The sequence below is a fragment of the Callospermophilus lateralis genome, chromosome 9 (assembly GCF_048772815.1).
Source record: "Callospermophilus lateralis isolate mCalLat2 chromosome 9, mCalLat2.hap1, whole genome shotgun sequence".
In the NCBI taxonomy this organism is placed as follows: domain Eukaryota; kingdom Metazoa; phylum Chordata; class Mammalia; order Rodentia; family Sciuridae; genus Callospermophilus; species Callospermophilus lateralis.
The window spans coordinates 59401807-59426708 of NC_135313.1; the positions used below are offsets into that span (position 1 = coordinate 59401807).

A 24902-nucleotide genomic window follows, 5' to 3' on the forward strand; every position below is an offset into this window, starting at 1 on the left:
CCCAGTGAACCTCCATGCCACCCCCCCACCCGCCAACTACCACCTGCCTATTTTAAGTCAGCACATCAGAGAGAATATTCAGCCTTTTGTTTTTTTGGGATTAGCTTATTTCACTTTGTTAGTCTCCAGTTCTATCAATTTACTGGCAAATGTCATAATATCATTCTTCTTTATGGCTGAGTAATAATATTCCATTGTGTGTACTACATTTTCTTTTTTCATTCATCTTAAAGGGCACCACACCTGGCTGTATTCTAAAGATAATTTAAAGTATAGAGAAGGGTGTGCATAGAACGAAATACTACTCCATTGTATGAAAAGGACTTAGCATCCATGGATTTTGGTATCCACAGGAGTCCTGGAACCAATCCCCCACGGATATCAAGGAAAAGGTAGTAAATATTTGACACAGAGTAAATATTTAACTTTTTTAAAAAAATTGAGATTTACATGAAAGGTAAATTGAAGTTGGTACTTAAATTCTAAAAATTTTTTTTTCAGTTTACAAAATATATGGTGGACTTTTACCAAAGTCCTCCTTTTTATGAAATAAAAGTATTGAAAACTGCTGCTATACAAAATTAAAAATTACAGTTATTTAAGATTTTTTTCATGTGTGTAATATATATTTTACCTATTCCAGTAATATATGTCATAGTTTGTTGATATGGTAATATGTTGATATGGTGTGTAGGTTATTGTGAAAAGGTCTCCATTTTAATAGAAGGCAAGGAAGGCATCAGCCCAAAATTTAGAGTTGGGTTGCAAAGATATGTTCCCCAAAAGTTGTCCTTTTGATCAAGATCTCATGAAGCTATTAAGCTTGTTGTCGTGGTGGTGGTGGTGGCAGCTGACCCTGAAAACTTGTGTTAAAACCATCTTCTCCTTGGCTTGTCATACTGTCTACAAACACCAAGTCATTTTATGCTTTTGTTCTTTTGTTGCATTCTAAAATAGACACATACCTCCTTAGACCCTCAGCTGGTGGGAAGTCTGTCAGTTCTTCACAGCATACCTCTGTATACTTGATAGCATAAGAATTGCTACTGATAATGATACTCTGTCAATATGATACTTGTATGAGATCAGTTCCTTTCTGGGTCTATTCCTAAAGGACTTCTTCAGCCAATTGACTATTCATAGCTGAGTCTTGGCCTTGATCTGAGAGAGCCATGGCCCTAAAGTTATTCTCATTCTTTTCATTTTGGACTTTACAGGATTCAAAGGACAGAACCATCATAGAATGGTAAGCTGAAAGTGGGAACCTGTAGGCAAAGGAAGTAAAAGAAATGCCACTTGATTACACAGACTAGAATTTGATATGGCAGAATTAGTTTGAGCTAAGCAAAAGGTCAAAATCGTATTTTCAGATGCTTCCTAAAGTAAATAAAAATTCAAGCACTGCAGGATTTGTGGAGATTTTTTTGCCTTCTTAATATTTTTCTGTTCTGAACTGAAGTACAAAAATATAGCATGTCACTTAATGATAGAGATAATGTTCTAAGAAATGTGTCATTAGGCAATTTTGTCATTGTGTGAACATCATAGAGTATACTTACACAAATCTAAATGGTATAACCTACTTTACACCTAAACTATATGGTGTAACCTATTGCTCCTAGGCTATAATCTTGTATAGCATATTACTATACTGATATCATAGGCAATTATAACACAATAGTATTTGTGTATCTAAGCACAGAAAAGCAATGATAAAAAATACTAGGCAACAGGAATCTTCAACTCCACTCTAATCTTATGGATCAATTTCACCTTTAACCAAAACATTGCTATGCAGTTTGTGACCCTCAGCCTTAGCAATTAAAACTACACGAAGGCACACTTAGAAAACGCTTGTCTATGTTTATCCTCTTTAGAAATTTTCAAGTTTTATTTCTCACAGACACTTTATAACTTGAAACGTGAAGCCCTAGGTCTATGGAAAAACTGAAATGTAAGAATATGGCCAGTGTTCAAACCTTTACTTTACACAAGCGTGCTCTCTGACAATTGGGCTGGTCTCTTAAGACGAGTGGGGAAGTGTTCTCTCTTCTGTTTTAAGATTGTGTAAGATTGATATTGTTTCTTCTTGAAATATTTGATGTTCATTAATGAGGACATTAGGCCTTCGGTTTTCTTTCTTTATTTTTATGTTTTTATGATGCTGAGGATTGAGCTTAAGGCCTTGAACGTGCTAGGCGAGCACTCTACCGCTGAGCCACAACCCCTGCCCTCTATAGTTTTCTTTTTGGGAAGGTGTTTGCTTGTTTTTTTTTTTTTTTCATTGTTGTTGTTGTAAAATATACATAACATAAAACTCACCATTTTAATAATTGTTAAGTGTACAGTTCAGTGGTATGTTGTACATACAATCCATCCATCTCCAGAACTTTTTCATCTTTCCCTTCTAAAACTGTACCCTCTTTTAAAAACTTCTTTCTTTTTTGGTCTAGCTTCTTTTTTAAAAATTTATATATTGAAGTTATAAAATAAGATGTTTTAATATCACTGCATATGAACAGTGAAATGATTACTGTAGTCAAGCAAATGAGCATATGCATCATCTCAGAGTTACCTCTTTTTCTATGTGTATGTCAAGATAACTTATTTTTTAGCAAAAATCCCAAATGCAGTACAATATTATTGACAGTATCCCTCATGTCGTACATTACCTCTCTATATTTGTCTATCCTGCATATCTGCAGTTTTATATCCTTCAACCTACATCTTCCCCATTTCCTCTCCCCTACCCCGTACTTATTAAACTCTTCAACTTCCCATTTTCCTTCACAGGCAACCATCACTCTATACTTTTTTTCTATTGACTTCCCTAGAAACTTCATAAAAAGGAATCATACAGTATTTGTACTTTTATGACAGAGTTAGTATTGTCTTTAAGATTCATCCATATTATAACCTGTGTCAAAAATGTCTTCTTGGGCTAGGGGTATAGAGTGCTTATCTACCATGCACGAGGTCCTTGGTTTAGTCCTCAGCACTAAAATAATAATAATAATAATCTTTTTTGCGGGGAGGGGTTACTTGGGATTTAACCCAGGGGCATCTATCTCTGAGCTACATCCCCAATATTTTTTATTTTTAATTTTGAGACAGGGTTTCATTAATTTGCTGAAGGTCTTGCTACACTTATGAGGCTGGCTTCGAACTTGCATCTTCTTGCCTCAGCCTCCCCAGTCACAGGGATTACTGGTGTGAGCCACTGAGCCCAGCTAAAATCATTCTTTTTTAAGGTTGAATAATACTCTGTCGTAAGTTTATATTGCTTCATTTCTTAGTCATTTATCTTTCAATGGCCTCTTGAGTTTTCCTTCCATCTTTTTCTTTTATGACCAATGCTGTTCTGAATATGGATGTAAAATTAGTCAGTGCCCTTGCTTTGACTTCTTTTGGATATATACTCAGAAGTGAAATTGCTGGATCATATGGTGTTTCTATGTTTAATGTTTTGAGGGTTCCCCATATTATTTTCTATAACAGGTACGTTATTTTCATTCCATCAGCATTGTTTGAGTTCCATTTTATCCATATCCTTGCCAATACTTGTTATTTTCTGTTTTGTTGTTGTTAATTTTTAATAGCCATCTTGATGGATATGATATTTATTTTGCTTTAAATTACAAATTGAACTTATTTAATAAACTTAGTGCTATTTAAATTTTCTCTCGTGTTGTTTCAGTAAGTTGTGTTTTTCAAAGTGTTTGTCATGAATAAAGTAAAAATTATCCATAACAACCTTTAGCTTTTCAGTATTGCTGAGTCATTCCTATTATTGGAAATTTGTGTTTTCTGAAATACACATTTGAAATTAATCTTGCTAGAAATTTGTCAGTTTTATTATTGTTTTCAAAGAACTAATTTTAGGTTTTCATTGTCCCTGTTTTGTCTATTTTCTATTTCCTTGATTTCCTCTTTTTTATGATTTCATTTCTTTTACTTTGGATCTAGTTTACTTTTTATTTTCCATTTTTAAAGAAGAAGCTGAGATCATTGATTGGGATCTTTCTTCTAATAGAGGCATTAAAAATGATACATTTTCCTCTAACTACTGCTTTACTTGCACCCCATATACTTTGATATTTTGTGATTATAATTCAGTTCAACATATTTTTTAAGATTTTTTAATATGGACACAATATCTTTATTTAATTTCTTCATTTTTATGTGATGCTAAAGATCAAACAACATTTTTTAAGATTTTTAAAATATGGACACAATATCTTTTCTTTATTTATTTTCTTTGTTTTTATGCGGTGCTGAAGATCGAATCCAGTGCCTCACAAGTGCAAGTCATGTGCTCTGCTGCTGAGCTGTAACCCCAGCCCCAGTTCAGCATAATTTTTAAATTTTCCCTTAAGAGTTTGTCTTAACCCATAGGTTATTTAAAAGCATGTTGGTTATTCCAAGTGTTTGGGAATTTTTCTAGATATTGTTTATTTCAAACATGTCGGTTTTTTGGAATTTAATGAGATTATCTTATAGCCCAGCAAAAAGGGCCTATTTTGGTGAATGTTGCAGGTTCATATGAAGAAGAGATTGAGCATTCTGCTGTCATTAGGTATACTGTTCTTTCGATTATTGTTAGTTAGAATCCATTTACATTTAATATTGTTGCCATTTTGGGGCTGGGGCTGTAGCTCAGTGGTAGAGCACTTGCTTAGCATGTACGCAGTCATGGGTCCAGTCCCTAGCACTGCAATAAATAAATAAACCTTGGTAATTTTAAAAATTCCATTTGTTTCTTTACTGCCTTTTTTTGGGTCAATGAAATATTTTAAACTGTACTATTGTGTATCATTTCAAATAAAAATACTATTTAGGCACACGGTTTCATTATGTGAATAATATCTTAAACTTGTATTCAAATTAGAGTATGCCAAGAGAGTTTAAGGGAGGCACATAAAGTGGTCACTGTGGTGCTGCAAACCAACTTTCACTACCAGAACTATTTGGTGCTAGTTCTGCCTTTCTTTTCCCATCCCAGCATGGAACCATGACCTGGTAAACCTTACGTTTAACATATCATAAAACATGTTTGTAGAATATTTTAGTCAATATAACATGATCATTGCCTGTATACTGTCACTCTTTTTATGAGTGAGAATATGAATTTCCTTCCAATTAAATGTCAGACAAGTATCATTTTTATGTAATCACTCAAACATTTAATTCATGAGCAGCTTTGTGTTGCCTCCAGAAGCTTTCGATTTAGATGAGAAGGCATTTTCATGATTTTATTATGTATTAATCTATGTTGTATTTTATATTATATAAATTTATTGTATATTTGTATAATTTAAAAGATAAATAGCAACACAATACTGTGTGTGACTGTTACAGATAAATGAAGTAGATAAAGATGTTTGGTTAATGAGAGAAACAGTTGCCTAAGCAAGGAAATTACCATGTTAGGCCCTGGCCACAAAGGATTCTCTCTACAGACTAGCAGCCTGCAAGGCATACATTTCTCTGACATTTTCTTGAATTTCCTAATAAACAGTATGGTTTTATTTACTTATCTATTTAGCCTCTGACTGTCTACAGAGGTTCTTGATCATTTATAATGAGGAAAAACTCTTATCTTTTTTTCTTCTCTTTTCTTTTTCTATATATAGTTATAGATAAGTATCACATGATTATTTGGATTAAAATTTCATTTCAGTTTGACTTTCCTGGTGAGAAACATTTACATCATTTTAGCCTTGTGAGCATGAATTGCCTCTCTTTCTAGGTGTAATCAGTTTCTACTCTTCAGCATACACAACATTTTGTGAATAATATTCAGTGCAGAAAGAGATCTAAAAATAATTTTGTAGGCAGCGTTTTGTGAGTAGAACACTGGCTAGCAAAAAGAACAAAGGCGCTTCAGGGTAAAGGTATAGTAGGTGGAGCATTTTATTTCATTTGCTCCACCAGAGAACTTGCATTTAGTGGAGAAGAAAAATAAACAAGAAACAGACTTCTGCACCAGCTGAATGCTTCATTTCTCATCACTGTTAGTCACATGTGAACAGAACTATTGCAGTCCTTTTGGTGTGTATGACTAAGCTTACTCCCTCCTTTCCCCCCCCCCCCAAAAGGCAAAATCCTGAATTTTATGTTTAAAAGCACAATGAAATGTTTTTTTATTTTTTTTTTTTATTTTCTGCAGTTCATTTTAGAATTCACAGTCTTAAATTCCATTCATTTTCAGTAAGGTGGCAAAGGATGTATAATACATTGCATTTTTAAGCCTAATAGCACTTCCAGTAGCCCTTAATGCATATTATGTATACACACCTTTCAGCATCTGTTTCTACTTGACAGCTTACAGCACCAGGCTGAATCTTGTGATGAACAACTTGAAATGCTGAACAGCATTACAATAGATTCTTATTGGGAAAAGAAAGCTCTTCTAGAGTTCCTTACTACCATCATCTGCTTGCTGGGGATTGAACCCAGGAATGCTATACCACTGAGCTACATCTCCAGCTTTTTTTTTTTTTTTTTTTTTGCTTTTTTTGGAGACAGAGTCTTGGAAAGTTGTCCATGCCTGCCTCAAACTTGCCATCCTGCTGCTTCAGCCTCCAGAGTCATTGTGCCACTGTGCCACGCTCTTTATAATGTCTTTATTTTCCTTAAAAACAAAACACTTTTCCATAAAGATTTTAAAGTGATATATTTGCCAGTACATAAAAGATGTCATGCTATTTTTAAAAAATATATTTTTAGTTACAGATGGATACAATACCTTTATTTATTTACTTATTTTTATGTGGTCCTAAGGATCAAGCCCATTACCTTACACATGGTAGGCAAGCGCTGTACCACTAAGCTAACCCCAGCCCAAGTTGTCATACTCTTTCAATTAGTCTTCCAAAATAGGGATCAATTTGGGCTAATCAACTAAGCAGTTCTCTTGGGCAAGGATTAAAGCTTGTATTTTATATAGGGCAATCCATTATGCAACCATATTACTGACTATTCTTCAAAAAATATATGTATATAGAATTGTTAATATTAAGAATTGCTAGGATCCTGTCTTAATATGGTATTTATTTATTTGAATAATTTTTTGTATTAGTTCAGTATGAAGAACGAGATTTAATAAAGGCTTGTTTTCTTATTTTGCCACTACTCTTGGGGTTTTTGGTCTTGAACTATCTCCTAGAAATATATTTCCTAGAATTCCCAAAACAAAATAATAGAATCTTTTTTAAAAAACTGTCTTTTGTATGCAAAATTCAGATTTTGGGCTTGTGTAATTTGGCCACATGCTAAAAATTAAGTAAGCACATACCCAACAAAGCACAGTTGGTGGAGGCTGTAGTTTATGAAAAATTCCAGCCAATGTTACCCACCCTAAACTTTCCTTTCTTTTGGCCTGAGAATAATTCAGAAGAGGCACTATCATATCCATCTTTCATTTTTAAATGTTTGGTTTCCATGTCCTTTCTGAGCTTGTAAACCTGTAGGAACCAGTTTTGACTATTAAGCAATATACCATTTAGTCCATACTGACTAATTATTTGTGACTTTGCAGGTACTGCTGAGGATGAATGTGATTTGGAGAAATTATATTTGCTGCCTAAGACTAAGAAAGGTGCCACACAGATGCCACAGTGGTTCCCACCCAGTGGCCCCTCTGGGATCAAGAATTTTAACTGACCCAACCAAAGTTTTTGAGCACAATATGTGGTGAGTTCTCTTTTTTAGGTCTGATATTATGTATGTTTATTAAGTATCGCCAGTGATATTATTTAAATTTAGTACCAAGAAAGGATTTTTAAAACTATTGTTTTTATTTAGGTTGTAGAGAAAAGCAAAGGTAACCAGTCCTGACTTAATGTGTTTCTAGTTCTAAATTGTTTTGCTAATGAAATTGGAAAAGTGGAACTTCCCTAGTGCTTTAAGCCAGCCCTCCCTCCTTGCCTCTGATCCTGACTTGCCAGTGTATTACTGAGTAGAGACTGGGTGGGAGGCTCTTTCCTAGGCAGGGTCCTCCTCTCACCCCACTGGCCCTTCATCTTTACAAATTGTTGTCAATCAGCAAATTGTATATATAGCACCTGCTGCTTCCTAAGCATCAGGGGAAGTCCCTGCTTTCAGAGAATCCAACACTATTTGGGAAGATAGGTAAATAGGTATGTATAGGAAAAGCTGATAATCAACAATACCAAACAGTAAATTATAAGGGCCCAGTGAGTGTTATAGAGGACATAAGCCTTATGAAGAACAAATAAGTAATGTAAAACAACTTGTGTATGGGCATAGTCAGGAAGGCTTCTTAGAGTGAGCAGAACTAAAATTAGGATTATTTATTCTGCCTCCTGTTCCTGGAACAAAGCCTGACACAGAAATATTTGTTGACTAATGATTTGGATAGGTAGAGCTGGATTAAGGGCATTCTGAATGAGAAGAAAGTCATAAAACAGAGATGAGGAAGTACAAGGCATTTTTAGGAGACAATAAACAGGGTAGTTTGGCTTAAAAAAAGAAAAAGCACATCTAGGAGACTATTGAGAGATAAGATTGGAATGATATAGGCCATAGATTATGCATGGTCCTAAATTCATAGCTGAAGTACAAGATGCTATAGAGCCACCAAGGAGAAATGATTATATACATATTTGGTAACAATATGCTGGACAGATCAGCAGGGATAACTTGAAGCAGGAGAGAGCTAGTGAGAGAGCTCGTGAAGGAAGAATAAATAGAACTTGGTACTTGTACAAAATAAAGGAGAAGGAAGAATTTGAAGTTTTGAACTTAGGTCACTGCTAAGAAAATTAAGAAGTTAACTGATTTTTTATTTTGGAAAAAAAGATGATGAATTTAGATGTAAACATTTAAATAGGCTTTGAGAAAAGGATAATCTGGTAAAAAATGTCCAGAATACAGAGACTGCTGCTGGGAAGAGGGAGACAAAGTATCTGGGCTAGAAATGTAAAGTGGGATTTGATAGCTCCAGACAAAACTTGTTATCAGACTACCTCTGGGGCTGGTCTATAAGACTGGGAAAGTGATTTGGGGACTTTTTTAATGTTTTTATTCCAACAGAATATCAGATTAAAAAGTAAGTTTACTGATCTTTTATTAATTAGTCGTATAGTGTGCAGTATGGTAGCCACTAACCACGTATGGGTTATAGAGCACTCTAAAATGTAGTTTGTCTGAGTTAAGGTGGGCTGAAAGATTTTGAAAATTTAGTATTAAAAAAAGGTAAATTATTCAATTTTTATATCGAATTTCATGTTGAAAAGAATGAAATTTTGGATACATTGAGTTAAATAAAATATATTATTAAAATCCATTTTACCTCTTTACTTTTTTAACATGGCTACTAGAAATTTAAATTATATATGTGGCTCGCATATATAATTTACTTTTTTGAAATTAAAAAGAGTAAATTAAATCATTTTGACTACCATTACCAGTATGGACAATTACTGTGAGAGAAAATAGGCCCTTTTCCAGGCAAAGAGATCTCCAGAGGAACTTCTAGTCCTAGACAAGATCCTCATTTACAAGGTTGGTTTTGTTTTTGTTTTTGTTTTTTCTCCATCATTAAACCCTAGTGATTTAGTTATCTATGTTCTATTTTCCTATCTGCTGCTACCTCCAGCTCTTTTGCCTGAAATTTTTGCTTACCTATTTAAATTTCTGTCTTGTCATCAACTCTTGGAAAAGCAAGGGTTCATTAGTTCAGTGCTTCTCAAACACTGAGGGTTAGTTTTGGGATGACTACACAAGAATCCCTGGGAGAGTACCTTTGTATTCGGCCTAGAGATGTGGCCTAGGGATTTTTAATTTGAAAAGCTTTTGGTAATTGTTGAGCAGCCAGGTTTAAGATTCCTTGATCCAGTCCAATGACTTTCAGATTTTTTCTCTCTGCCTTTCTTCCTTCCTTCCTTTCCTTTTTAGTGCTGGGATTGAACCCAGGGCCACTCACTGAGCTACATCCTCACCCCTTTTTATTTTTATTTCCATACATGGTTTTACCAAGTGGCCCAGATTGGCCTCAAACTTGTGATCCTCCTGTTTCAGCCTGAGTAACTGGGATGCACCACTGTGCCTGGCTCAGACTTTTCTTTAGCAGGAGAACTTTTTTCTAGTGAAGTTTTTATATGACATCTCAATATTTAAAAGGTAAAAATCAACCTGTTCTGAATGAAGCACATGGAGACCTGGGACATAAGCAGCTCCACTTTTTTCCTTTCCCACATTCCATTACTCTACCAGCCTGGAAGACCTTCAGAGCTCTGCTCTCACAGTTTGAAAACCTCAAACTAGTCCAGACAGCCATTCTTCTCCATAGCTTGCTCTCCAATGGGTTATCCAGCCTGCACTGGGATACCACTAGTAACCCCCTCCTCCAATAGATATATACTATAATAACAACAGTAAAAACTATTTCCTTCAAGAGAAAAGGAAGTAGCAGCTTCACTTCATCTCCCCATACATCCTTATTTCCACCTCCTATATTTTTTTTGCATGAAGATTTGTTATATATATTTGTTTGTTTTCTCCTTCCTTCAAGTCCAAAGTTCTGTCTAAGTTTTCATTTTCTTCCTTATTTTTTTTCTTCATATTTAAGAATATTTCCACTCTTGCTGAATTTGACTTTTTACGGAATGTTTCTATGAAAGTACATGTCAATTTTCTCTTACAGATGTTGCTCTGAATTATCTATAGTTCATTTTTTCCTCTAGCCTCTACTTTGTATGGATGAATTACTCTTTCTATGATCCTTTTAAAACTTTTTCTTAACAAAAATATATTCCATTTTATTCAGCTTCTAATATTCTGAGACAAATCTGTCTTCCAGATTTTAGATATTTGTATCACTATTTATGTCAGCCTATAGTCTTGATTTTAAATAATTTAGTGAAGTGAAATTCACATAACATAAAATTAACCATTTTAGAGTGAACAATTCCATGGTGTTAGTTACATTCACAACTTTATACAACCAGCGCCTCTATCTAGTTCCCAAACATTCCCGTAATTCCAAAGTGAAACCCCTTGTCCATAAAGCACTTATTCCCACCCCCTTACTCCCAGCTTTTGGCAACCACTAATCTATGTTCTATCTTTGTAGATTTGACCATTCTGTATAATGGAATCATACAATATGTGACCTTTTCTGTCTGGCTTTTTTCACATTGCATAATATGTTGGAGCTTCTTCTACCTTGTAGCATATTCTTTATTTTTTTAAGGCCAAACAATGTTTTATTATTTATATATACAACAATTGTCTTATTCATTCAACTTTTAAAGAACATTTATGCAGTTTCTACCTTTTGGATCTTGTGAATAGTACTATCCACACATGTATACAAGTTTGGATCCCTGCTTTCAATTTGAGGAGGTGTATACCTAGGTCTAGAATTGTGGGGGTCACATGGTAATTCTATGTTTAAGGTTTTGAGCCATTGTCAGGCTTTTTTTCCACAGCAGCTAGAAACAGCTGGACTATTTATTTTACATTCTATCTTTACTCTTTTAATTACACTTACTGTATCTAAATCATTACTGGGGAAATACTGACCAGAAATGATATTCAAAATGCTTTTGAGACATGACCCAAAGGTCTATCTTTATTAAGCAACTTACACTGTTACTTGGGAAAATCATTCCCCATTCCACATTATTCCTAGTTTTATTGTGTGGGAACTTTTCAAGAGATCCCTGAAATTTGTAAGGAAGCAAAAAGCATTTGTGTTTATCTTACGACTAAAGTAGCTAAGCCTGTGGGATGATCCAGGGTTAAAAAAAAATACAGCTTACTTCATGAACCAGTGTTTAGAGACATACTTCATTACACATTCATAAAATAGGAACAGAAGTTGCCTGTACAGTTTTTACCATGTGAGATGTGTACCTGGGTTCCCATTTGTTCTATTCTACTGTGTTTCCATTTCATTCTCTTTTTAAGTATTGGGTAGACTAAGTTGATTTCATGACTCATGGAAAGGTTATAACCTTTAGTTTAAAAAACACTGAGCTAAGCCATTCTCTGTAGACCCAAGGTAAGACCTGGATGTTGCAACATTATTTCTGTTGTATAAGCCATTTAAATAATAGGATGTTTTTCTGATCTCAATAAGGTTCAGATTCTAAGAATTCTTTAATATTACATAATTTTCCTTATATAATCATTGTATGATCATCTGACTGCTCTTGCCCTATTTCATTCATCGTAAATATTTTCTTTGACTTCCTCCATCATCACATTTATTTTGAGAGCCAGTAGAGTACAAATGTTGACAGTACAGACTTAATGGTTACCCAGCCTTGGGAAGCTACTTAATCTTTCTCTCTCTCTCTCTCTTTTCTTTTTTTATAATTCAGTGAAGTGAAATTCACATAACATAAAATGAACAATTCTGTGGTATTAATTACATTCCCAAAGTTAACCTAATTCTGGGAAGATACTCAATCCCTCTGTGACTTAGTTTCCTTTTTCTAAGATAGGATAATAATAGTAGTATCTACATCATAGCATGTTATTAGGTTTAAAATGATCACATTTAACATAAAGTATCTTTACATTGTAAATAAGCAACATACTATGTAATAATTAGCTATCTTATTATGATTACTATTTTCTAATGTGTTCTTTATTTATGTTTTTTCTTAATTATTTGACTGTATGATTATATAGAGAAGAGCTTAGCTTGCATTTATTTCTTAGCTATATTCTCCATAATATTAGCACACAATAAATATGTTTGAGTAAATTAATCTATATAGAGAAATATAAGAACTAGCTCCTGTCTACTGGAAGTTTACAATTAGACTGAAAATGAATACAGTGGCAAAACATGGACTTTAAATCCAAAATACCTGAATTTGAATCCTGCATCTATCCCTGTCCATCTATATGAACGAGCAAGTTCCTTCCTGGTGTGAGTATAAAGGAGATAATACATGTAAAGCTTGTCATAGTAATAAGTGCTTACTAAAAGTCATAATTCATATTATTATTAGATGAAGAACTGAGATATATACTTATGAATAAATAAACAGCATAGAGCAATATGCAGGATCATAATAAATGATAAAGACAGCAAAGACCCTAGGAATTCAAAATAGGAGATTCCTAAGATGGAAATGAAAGAGCAGGTAGAATTTAACCTGAGCCTTGAAGAATGAGGAATACTTAAAGAGTAAATCTTTTTTTTGTTGTTGCTGTTCAAGTGGTTGCATGAACATCTGGATTTGAGAATAAATACATGAGGTATATTGTAAAGCATGCAAATAGACCTGCTCAATTGGATAGTTGAGTTTAATGTTTTGAAACTAGATGAGTGATATGATGAAAGTATTTAGGAAAATTAATTAGCACTGTTGTTCAGGATACTTAAAGTTAGCTATTATGGAACATGTAGTGATATCCTTTATCTCCAGCATTTTCTGAATATTGATAGGTGCCCAGCCCTGGGCTAGGATATGTGGAGTATGCAAGAAAAGACTGAAAAATAATCACTGCTCTGATCTATTTAAAAAATAAGCCAGAGCCTTCCAGGTAAAGAAGATGGGATGAACTGAAAAGCAGAATATTCCTCCTCCAACAAAATGAAAAGAATTAGTAAAAGCAAGCAAAACAATGCCAACAGCAACCCCCTGAAAAAGACCATACACATGGAAACTAGTCACCAAGGAAAGAAATTATAGATTCTTATGTGGTTCCTAACCCCATCTGCATCCATCAGAAGTAGTAACTAGAGAAAGAGGGTCAGCAGGTAAATTATGAGACTCCTTCCTAAAACTCATTAGGCAGCCATGGCAAAAGTTGAAAATGAACTCTTGGAAATAAATACTCTTACCTATCGTCACAGAATTTGAAGTCTCAGCAAAGCAGGGAAAACTAGAGCATTCCTTATTTTCTAGGGCTCCATGTTGAATTGAGAGAACTATCTGAAGCCCAAGACAAACTTATTTAGGAATAGGACACATCCTAACTAGGTAAATGAAGCTTAGCACAGGACTTAATCATCCTTAGAAAAAAGAAGGGAAAAAAGGAAGACGTGAAAAAGAAAAAGCAGACTCAGCTTTTTGGCTCTCAGAAGGCCAAGGTGCAACTTTCTGCAGTTATCATGCATCCAGGCACAATTGACCTTAGCTGCATTTGCTGGGCCTTTCAAGTTTAATCCCAGAGATTAAAGTGGAATACCTAGGTGCACCTGTGGGAAGCTGGTGCCTCATTTGCCCTGGTTCTCCAGATCAAACCCCTTGTTTAAAAAAAAAAAAAAAAAGATATCACCAAGGCATCTGGTGACTTGAAGTATCTAAGGACTACAGTAAAACTGCCATTAAGGGGACAGGCCAACCCAGATTAAGGTGGTATCCTCTGCCTCTGCCCTGATCATCAAAACCCTCCACAAACCACTCAGAAACACAAAGGGGGAAAAAAAACAGAAAAACATTAAGCACAATGGAAATATCACTTCTAACGAGTTTGATAGTATTGCCTGCTAGATATGTCATTAGTTTTTAGCCAGAGAGCTCCCTGAAACCATTAAAGAGGTTCTAGAGACTGCCCGGTCTTGGGCTGCAGTGTTGAATGCTGCTGCCTTCATGACTTTATAAGTGGCATTAACAGTGGTGCAGTAGAATGTCCAGCTAGTGAAGAATTACAAAGAAAAATATTCCAATAAAGAATCATTTGGCAAAACAAGGTAAAATGCAGATTCAGACTCTCATAAAGGCTACCTATTACTCAGCAAAGTCCATCAGTAACCCCCATCCCCCATTAGGCTACAAAAACATGGATAAAATACATAATGCCCAGCCTTTGAAATAGAGCTTACAGGGACAAATAAAAAGTTATCTGGAAAAAGTAGAATGTCAAGCCAGGTGCAATGGTGCACGCCTGTAGTCCCAGAGGCTCAAGAGGCTGAGGCAGGAGGATCATGAGTTCAAAGCCAGCTTCAGCAACTTAGTGAGGCACTAAGCAACTCAGTGAGATCCTGTCTCTATATAAAATACAAAATAGGGCTGGGGATGTGGCTCAGTGGTTGAGTGCTCCTGAATTCAATTCCCAGTATCAAAAAAAAAAAAAAAGAAAGAAAGAAAAAAAAGTAGAATGTTGAGGGAAATTTACCTGTAAAACAAGAGAAAAGACAGAAGAAAGGAGGGAGAGGAACATATAGTGCCTTATGGAATATAGTGCCTTGTGTATTAGTTTGCATTTTTCTAATAGTCTTTATAAAGGGAATCATATAATATGTTCTCTTTTTGCCTAGCCTCTTTTACTCAGAATAATTATTTTGAGGTTTATTCATGTTGTAGCATGTATCAATATTTTTTTCCTTTTCATTGCTGATAAAAGATTCAGTCAGAATATATTTTAAAAAGCTCTCAAAAATCTTTGGGCACAATGGCGCACACCTGTAAATCCCAGTGGTTCTGGAGGCTGAGAGGAGGATTGCAAGCTCAAAGCCATCCTCAGCAACTTAGCAAGATCCTAAGCAACTCAGTGAGACCTTGTCTCTAAAAAAATACAAAAAAGGGCTAGGGATGATGCTCAGTGGTTAAGAGCCCTTGGGTTTAATCCCTGGTACAAAAAAAAAAAAAAAAAAAAAACAGAAAAACATTAATAATAAGAATTAATAATAAGAATTAATTATTAATTAATAATAAGAATCTGGGACATAGCTCAGTGGCAGAGCAATAGCCCAGCTTGTGCAAAGCTCTTAGTTCTCGTCCCCTAAAAAAAAAAAAAAAAAAATTCAGTAATAACAAAACAACCCAATAAAAATGAAAAAAAGATTTTAACAGACAGTTCACCAAAGAAGTTACACAGATGGTAAATAAGCACATGAAAAAATGCTCAACATCATTAGTCATTAGAGAAATGCAAATTAAAGTCACAATGATATACCACTTCACACTAATTGGAATACATAAAATTCAAAATACTGAGCATACCGGTGCGAGTGAGAATGTGGAGGAAATGGAATTTTATACATTGTTAGTGTATAAAATTGTTAGTGAGAATATAAAAATGGTATAACCACTTTGGAATACAGCTTGGAAGTTTCTTCTTTCCTTCCTTCCTTCCTTCCTTCTTTCATCGGAGTGCTGAACTCAGGCCTTGTACCCTGCCACTGAGCTACATCCCCAGTGCAGCTTGGCAGTTTCTTTAAAAGTTAATCATATACCTACTATTAATAGACACAAAAAGATGAATGAATTTCAAATTATTATGCTGAGTAAACAGAGCTAGGAATAAAGAGTATAGTAGTCTCCTCTTATCCACAATTTCAGTTACCCAAGGTTAACTGTCATCCATATGTGTGTGTGTGTGTGTGTGTGTGTGTGTGTGTTGTGTGTGTCCTTCACACAGGCTAGGCTCTACCATTTAGTTACATCCCCAGCCCTGGTCCAAAATATTAAATGGAAAATTTAAATATTGAAATTAAAATATTAAATGGAAAACTTCCGAAATTAACAATTCATAAGTTTTAAACACAGTGTATTGTTTATTATTCTGTTTTATTATTAGTTGTTGTTAATCTCCTATTTTGCCTAATTTATCAATTAAACTTTATTATATGTGTGCATATAGAAGAAAATACCCATAGTATATCTAGGGTTAGATTCTACCCACCATTGGAGACATCCACTGTGGGGCCTTAGACTATACCCTCCATAGGTAAGATGGGACTGTTATACATACTATGTTTTCTTGTATTGTTCTAGAAAATGCAAATCATTCTGGGCTGGGGTTGTAGCTCAGTGGTAGAGGGCTTGCCTGGCAAGTGTGAGGCCCTGGTTTGATCCTCAGCACCACATAAAAGATAAATAAATAAAATAAAGGTATTGTATCCATCTAAACTACAAAAAAATATTAAAAAAGAAAATGCAAATCATTCTTTACAGACAGAAGGTGGAACAGAGGACTGCTGAGAAGGAAAGAAGTAGAAGGGAGGAAGAGAGGAATTACCAAGGGCACAAGGAATCTTTTTTTTTTTTTTTTTTTTTTTTTTGCAGTACTGGGGATTGAATCCAGGGCTTCACACATACTGGACAAGTGCTCTCCCACTGAGCTACATCCCCAGCTCTCCAGGAAACTTGAAGTTTGGGGCATATGTTTGTTATCTTCACTGTAGTGATGATTTTACCAGAGTTTACATATATCAAAACTTATCAAGTTATACAACTTAAATATGTGCATTTTAGTATATTTCAGTTATACCTCAAAAACTATAATCATATAAAGTGTGGTTATAGCCATGCATTGGAAAATAATGTAGCAGTTAGTAAAAATAAGAGATCTTTGTATACTGATACAAAGAGATAGTTACAATGCATCATTAAATAAAAAGACCAAGTTTAGAAGAGGTATCTCTAGTATAGCCTCATTTTTTAAATGAATTTCTGTGCTACAAATATTTATATATCTTTGTTTTTATTATTTTTAAAAAAATATTTATTTTTTAGTTGTAACTGGACACAATATCTTTATTGTATTTATTTTATTTTTTTGTGGTGCTGAGGATCGAACCCAGGGCTTCACATGTGCTAGACGAGTGATCTATTGCTGAGCCACAATCCCAGCCCCAATATATTTTTGTTTTTAAATACATAGAAAAATTCTGAAAAAGTCCACATTATCCTGAAAACAGTGCTTATCTCATGGATAGGAATAATAATAGAGATGAAAAACTATTTTAAAATGCATCAGTATTGTTTAAAGTTTAATTAAAAGAAAAAGAATGACTTCCTTCAAGAGATGAATGGATAAAGAAAATGTGATACACACACACACACACACACACACACAATGGAATATTACTCAGCCACAAAGAAGAGTAACTTTATGACATTTGCAAATAAACAGTTGGATCTGAAGACTATCACACTAAGTGAAATAAGCCAGTCCCAAAAAGTCAAAGGTCAAGTATTTTCACTAATATGTGGAAGTTAACCCACAATAAGGAGGGTGAGGGGAGGTATAGGTATTCAGTAGATTAGACAAAGGGGAATGAAGGGAAGGGGGATTGGAAAAGGAAAGACAGTGGAATGAATCTGAAATAATTTTCCTATGTACATATATGAATACACCATAGTGAAAATCATTCTGGGGTGGGGTTGTAGCTCAGTGGTAGAGCGTACATCCATAAGAATGGGGTCTTAATTAGAATAAGATACATTTCATGCTTGTATAATTATAGCAGAATGAATTCTACTGTCATGTATAACTAAAAAAGAACCAAAAAAAAGTGCCCCTTTTACTCATCCAATCCCTATCTTGTTATCTAACTGATGATAAAGTGTGTATTCTTTAGTATAGATTACAATTCCTCAAAAATTTTGAATTCTACCAAATCTTCTTCATCTTTGTGTCCCCAATTGACAGCTCGGTGCCTGATATATATTATAGGTTCCCAATAAATATTTAATGAGGGAAGTGGACATTGGTTTCTCCCAGCAGCTGTGACACCCATTGCATTGTATGTAGAAGTGGGAAGGCATTATTTTCAGTATTTATGTCTTCTCCTTCCTAAGTAAGAAACTTATTGCTAACAGCAACAGTCAACTGAAATATTCATTATTGCCAAAGAGAAAAGTAGGTAGCCAGAGTCAAAGTATACCTTAGAATAAATAGAGGAAAAGAAGGTTTAACTGGAGCTAGTTCAGTTATTAGCTGATAGGCCTATAATAGCTATATTTTATCCATTCTGAGACTCACAATTTCTCACCAATTAACATCTCTGAAATCATGACACTTCTTGTAATTGATGACATCTTAAAATTGTACTTGGAAATGGCTTTTTTTTCCTTACTAGTACAGAAAATTATGCCATTGTAGATTTGATGAAATCGGATAATTATAACCCCAGAGTACTTAAGCTTAACTTGAACACTGTTTTGAGAACTATTACTCTTATTTGACTAATACAAAAGCAGAGAGAGACATAAAATTTAAATGATTTTTTCCATTGCCATACATCAAGGCTAAGAAAGTGTTTGTTATATTCTTAGAAAAACATTAAAACCTTTTGCTCTATGGATAAGTGTGCCATGGATATAGATATAAGTTCAACCAGGAGGAAGTATGTGTGAATATAGGGGGAAACACTCAGTAATAAAAGCAATAAAAATTAAAACTATGAAGTAACCTTTTAGATCTATTAAATTAACACCAGAAAAGAAAGGGAGGGAGGGAGTCAGGAAAAGAGGAAAGAAGGAAGGAGGAAAGAGAAGGGAAGGGAAAAGGAAGAGAAGGGAAAGAAAGATAGATAATATCCAGCCCTATCCTGACAATGTTGTAAATTCATAGAACTTTATTTAGGTATCTTTTTTTTTTCAGTCTCATCTTTTCCTTATGTTCCCTTTTTTCCTGTCTTCTTTTGGATAAATTGAATACTTTTTTTCTTTTACTCTGTTCTATTTTTTCTACTGGCTTTTTGACTATGTATCTTTGCATTATTTTTTAGGGGTTATTCTAGGATTATAGTTTCAAATATCTTTGCCTCAGGACCCCTTTATACTCTTAAATCACTAAGGACCCCAAAGGTCTTTTATTTATATGGATTAGGTCTGTTGATATTTTCTATATTAGAAATTAAAACTGAGACATTAAAAATATTCATTATTTTAAAGATAAAAATAAAACTATTATGTATTAATATAAATGACATTTTAATGAAAATATCTTTATGTTCCCAAAAATGTAGTGCAAAGAGTGGCATTATTTTAAATGTCCGTAAGTCTCTATAATGTCTGGCTCAATGGATGATGCTGGATTCTCATAATTGCTTCTGCATCCAATTTTTATAACATGTTTATGTTGAATTACATGAAGGAAATTTGGCCTTACACAGATATGTACTTGTAAAGGAATTTTTAACAACCTTTATCAGTTAATTGTGGAAAAATTTTTTGATATTACATTAAATATCAATAGTGGCAGTTTCTTTGTTGTAATTTCTAATATAAAACCATAAGAATGAGCTTTTCATATTCTGCTACATTATAATCCCTTGGTGCACCTTGCATTTTGGGTGGATTCTTTACCTATGTAGCATCACGCATGGGTAATTTGGAAAAGACTGGCTCTGTTTTGTGTAGATCTTCCAAATATTGACACGTTTTATTATGCAATATTTAAAAATCAATTTATTAATACCACCATCAATCTTATCAGGAAGATTTGATAGCTATGATTAATATTATTTATTATTAATAATATTTTAATGTATGATTAATATTATTGATAATATCTTGTACAGAGTCTAAGATTATGTTGTCTTCCTTTAAAGATGTTGAGTTTTTGTTTTGTATTGTTTGATTTTTTTCCTGGTAAATGACTAATTTACTGACTGATTTGTTTGGGGTTATGTTGATTTTAGGTTGTTAGGATGGGATATTTTGATGTCCCAGAGTCTATAATGGTTCCTAATCCTGTGGCTGAGATTTCTAGGGTTTTAACTGAATACCTGAGGTGTTCAAAGAGGTCTCTCCATTCTAACTTAGCTGGAAGTCCAGAGAAGCACAGTACTTCCTATCTCCAGTGATTTTCTTCGCCCCCACCCCCATAGGTTTTTCTGGAGCCTCACCTTGTGGATGAGCAGCTAGCAATAGCTAAAAACTCTGGGGAAATTCTCTTGTAGGCTTAGGGGCCTCCTCTGAATCTACTACTCTCTCAGTATTCTGCTACACAAACCCTTACTACCTCAGCCACTCTGAGCCCTGATCTCTCCCTTTTTAGCTCATGAAACTATCATTCAGTAAAACAACTACTCTCTTCTTGGGGAGCTTCACCTATTTATACCAGTCTAGAATTGTCTCCCCAAACAGAATGTCTGGTTAACTGGGGGGACTCACCTTTTGTGTTTTTCCTATCTTATGGATCATAGTATTGTCTGATGTAGTCCAATGCCTGAAAAAAGTTGCTTCATATATTTTATCCAGGTTTATATTTTATAGAAGGAGACTGAGCCCATTACCAGATATTCCATCATGGCCCAAACTAAGTCCTATACAATATTAGTCATAATTATGATGAAGATTTTGGAGCTGTATAGAAAAATATGTATATAATAAATATGAATTTGTTATAGAAGTAAGAATTATTCAAATACTTTTAGGCTGAAACTAGTAAACCCTGTTTTTTTTTAACTTAAAAATAAATATTTTATTTAAAATTCCCTAGCCACCTCATATTTGTCTTTAAATTATGTTCTGGACTAGAGGTATACCTCAGTGGGAAGGTGCTTGCCCAGCATGCACAAGGCCTTACCTAGGTTCAATCCCCAGCACTGAAGAAATAAATAAGTAAGTAAGTAAATAAATAAATACTATACTATACTGAGACCTTTATATAGACGGTAAATAACAAAGACAGGAAAACAGTCTTATTTATGTAGTTTATACTGGGTGCTTTCTTCATTAATATCTGAATATTAAGAGTTACAATATGAAGCATCCCCACATTTATAAGAATTTTCTATAGGTATAATCTTCAAAAACTTTAGTATACAAGCTAAACAAGTATGGTATGAATGTGTGTCTTTTAACTTCTTCAAACCAAAACAAATGCAATTATTTAGACTGCTGCCACCATCAGCTTAAAGTTAAAACAGAGAATCATCATGTAATTATACCATAGATATAAAAGGAATGGGAAATGTATATATGTATAATATATATGTATATATTAACTGAGATCACAGGACAGATAAATACTACAAAATCCTGAGGCCAATTTTACCAGTTATATTATGAATATTTGTCTTACTAAAAAAAAAATTTAAAAAAAAATTTCCCTTTTATTTTCTTTTTTGAGTGTTCTTTTTTCTAAATTTTCATGAAAAGTATTGAGTATATTTTGCATTTTCTGCTCAATTCCTTTTTTTTAGTTTTTTTCTTTTTCTAAGGAAACATAAGTTCCCTTTTATAATAAGAATTACTGTTCCCCCATGAACAGTGATATAAAAGTCTTAATGACCATCATTATATGTCTTAAACATATAGTATAGTATTTATATAAATATAGCTTTTAAAAATTATTTTTAGTTGAAATAGCTTTACAATATTAGGGAAATTTTAAGATAGTTCTCTCTTAATCCTGCTACTCTAATGTAATTGTTATTATTTCACCATTTAGCATCTTTATTCAATGTGTATATAATTTTAAACAGTTTTAATTTTAACACAAACACAATTTGGAATCTGCCTTTTTAACCTAGTTTAATTTCACAAATACTTTTTGACATTATCACATGGTAGTGAAATTTTTTTTGGAAATGTCTGTATAATATTCCTTTTAGTTAACTTATTTTTTCATTCCCCTATGACTGAGTTTGTTTCCAATTTTTTGCTATTTTATTTAATGTTCAATGAACGTCTTTGTGCAGATATTTTCTCTATAGAACTTTATTATTCTTTTGTTACAATAAATCCCAAGTTGTACATTTCATAAGCCAAAACAGTGTAACCATTTCTGTCTTTGGTTTTCGTTTTAGTTGTTAGCCTAATTATTTCAGTTTTATTATTAGTTATTTGTCTCTGTGCTTAAATTCTATTGTTGTATTTATTACTTGTAAAAATATTTGAGTGATTCTTATTGCTGGCTGTTGGATTTTGGTTTGTATGAATCAGACTTACAATATAAAGAACTGCCATAAAGCAGCAGGTCTGGAGGAAGTCCCCATAAATAGAGTGGGAACATTTTGTAGGTTTCTGAGCGGATTCTGTAACTATATAGTGGGAAAATCTGTTCTGCAGGAACTTGGGGTATAATATTCCCTTAACAGTTAAGAAAATGAAACAACATAAAAAACAGTATAAGGATGTTAGGACAATTTAAGAAATAACCAAATCTATTAAATACTTAAGAAGTAGGAAGTTAAACCTGCAGATTAAAACACGTGCTTAATCAAGCTGAAGACTCCATATACTCTTGTTAGCTCACCACTTGGTTCTCTATAGAGAAAGCAATTGTTCTGTTTTCTTCCTATGTTTTATAAAAATTTATAGGTGAGAAACTCATCCCCAGCCTTAGTAACACTATTTTTTAAGCAGATGACTTGTTGCCTTTAATGTCATAACAGTCATGCTATAGCCTCTAAGTTTACATATACAAAATGTATAGTTCCCAGCCTCAATTCATTTATAATTACTTACATTTATTAAAAGGAATCATAACAAAAATCCATTCTAATTTCATTTATTAAAGCAAGTGACAAGCTTCTTAATGATTGGTTTATAACTGGGTTTTTTTAAAAAAAAATACTGGTGGTTATCTGTGAAACTCTGATTTTTACATTCTCACTCGCTTTTCCTAGAGATCCAGTGTACCATTTTTGATCCTTTTAAAAAGATAATAGATTCTTATCTTTCCATAGTGGATTTTAGTTTGGTCACCTGACTCTATCCTCTGATATCTGATTGCATAAACATGAGTTAAAATAGAACCAAGCTTCTCATCATTCTACCCAAAGCAACTCTACTCTGTCATCATTATTCCTGCTTTCCTAGATACTAAGGGTTAAAACCTTGGAATCATTCCTGACTCTTACTCTTCTTCTCCTTTAATATTGAGTTCATCTTTAGGTCATAACTATGATTTTTTTCAGTGTCTCCCACTCCACTGTCTTTTTGTGTTTTCCGTTATCTCCACCTTAGTCCTGGTACTCATTACTCCTAGACCACTGCAACAGTCTAATTGGTCTGCCTCCAGTTCCCCACTCCATTGCATCTTGCACATAACTTAAAATCCTCTGAAATCTGACCATTACTCAGATCTCAACTTCATCTGCAGTTGCCCAAGAGAACCAATCAAAATGGAATTTTTCATTATTTCCTGTAATATTCTGTCCATATTGCCAGCTTCTTAATGGCAAAAGTAATTGCCCCACTGCCCAATACCCAGCCTGATCCCAAACCAACCTTCCCCTTAAGCCTTCCTCTTTGCCCTAGCCAGCATTAATTGACTATACTCCCATTCATTAGGTGCTAACCATGTCTGTTCCATTGTAGTATTTACGTTTTGTTTGTCTGCCTGCAATAGGAGAGTATATGCCTTTGATGGACAAGATTAAGTCTTAAAATCTCTCAGTATCCCCTACTGTGTTGGCAGATAATAATAGATGAATGAATGAGAAGGTGGACTTTGATATGACATAAAGCTGGGTTTGAATTCTGGTTTTGCCACCTTTTGACTATAGGACCTTGAGTGAGTTACTACACTTTTATTTCTTCATATGCAAAATGAACATGATTAAAACCCTGTCACAGGATTTTTGAAAGCATTAGATAGGACAAATATGTATGAAATGTGCTTAACAGTGCCTGACATATAATAAATAATAAATGGTTGCAATTATGATTATTCTAACTGCTTAGTTACTGTTTGTCAGTCACCATTAATGATGCATCTTCAAGAACTTTATAATTTTTCCTTTTTCATCAGATGACTACAAATATATAGTTACAGTGTGAAGGTATAGATATCAGTAGGCTATATGGACTTGAATGTAGGGTGTGTTGTTGTTTTGTTTTTCTTATGTAGAAAAATGATTTGTTTCAAGAAATTGTTTCACTCACTTATAAACTAACCTCTTGTAAAAAAAGAAACACAGCTTTGTAAAAAATGAAACCAAAACCAAATCATCTTTTTTGTATATAGATATTGCTTCTGTTCTACGAAAGACCCCACCTCCACCACTACCTCTGTGGTGCTGGGGATTAAATCAGGGTCTCACACATGGTAGGCGACAAGAGACATTTTTACAGCACAAAGGAGTATTTTCTCATATAGAGAAAATAATTATGAAACTAAAATATACTTATAAAAAAGGGCTAGATCTTAGAAAAATGACCCTTTTATATGCTGTATCAGTTTACTTTTACCATTTAAATGTTAAATGAATTCATTTTCAGAAA

The 24902-nt window shown here is 33.8% G+C and overlaps 1 protein-coding gene across 1 annotated transcript in view; it reads left to right on the forward strand.

Moving 5' to 3' along the window:
* The first annotated feature begins 1172 nt into the window (after positions 1-1172).
* Positions 1173-24902, forward strand: part of Mettl8 (methyltransferase 8, tRNA N3-cytidine) — a 49063-nt gene continuing 25333 nt past the window's right edge. Inside the window, 2 exon segments of the mRNA XM_076865650.2 lie at positions 1173-1246; positions 7541-7695. Of these exon segments, the coding sequence (XP_076721765.2) occupies positions 1244-1246; positions 7541-7695 (158 nt within the window). The 5' untranslated portion in view covers positions 1173-1243.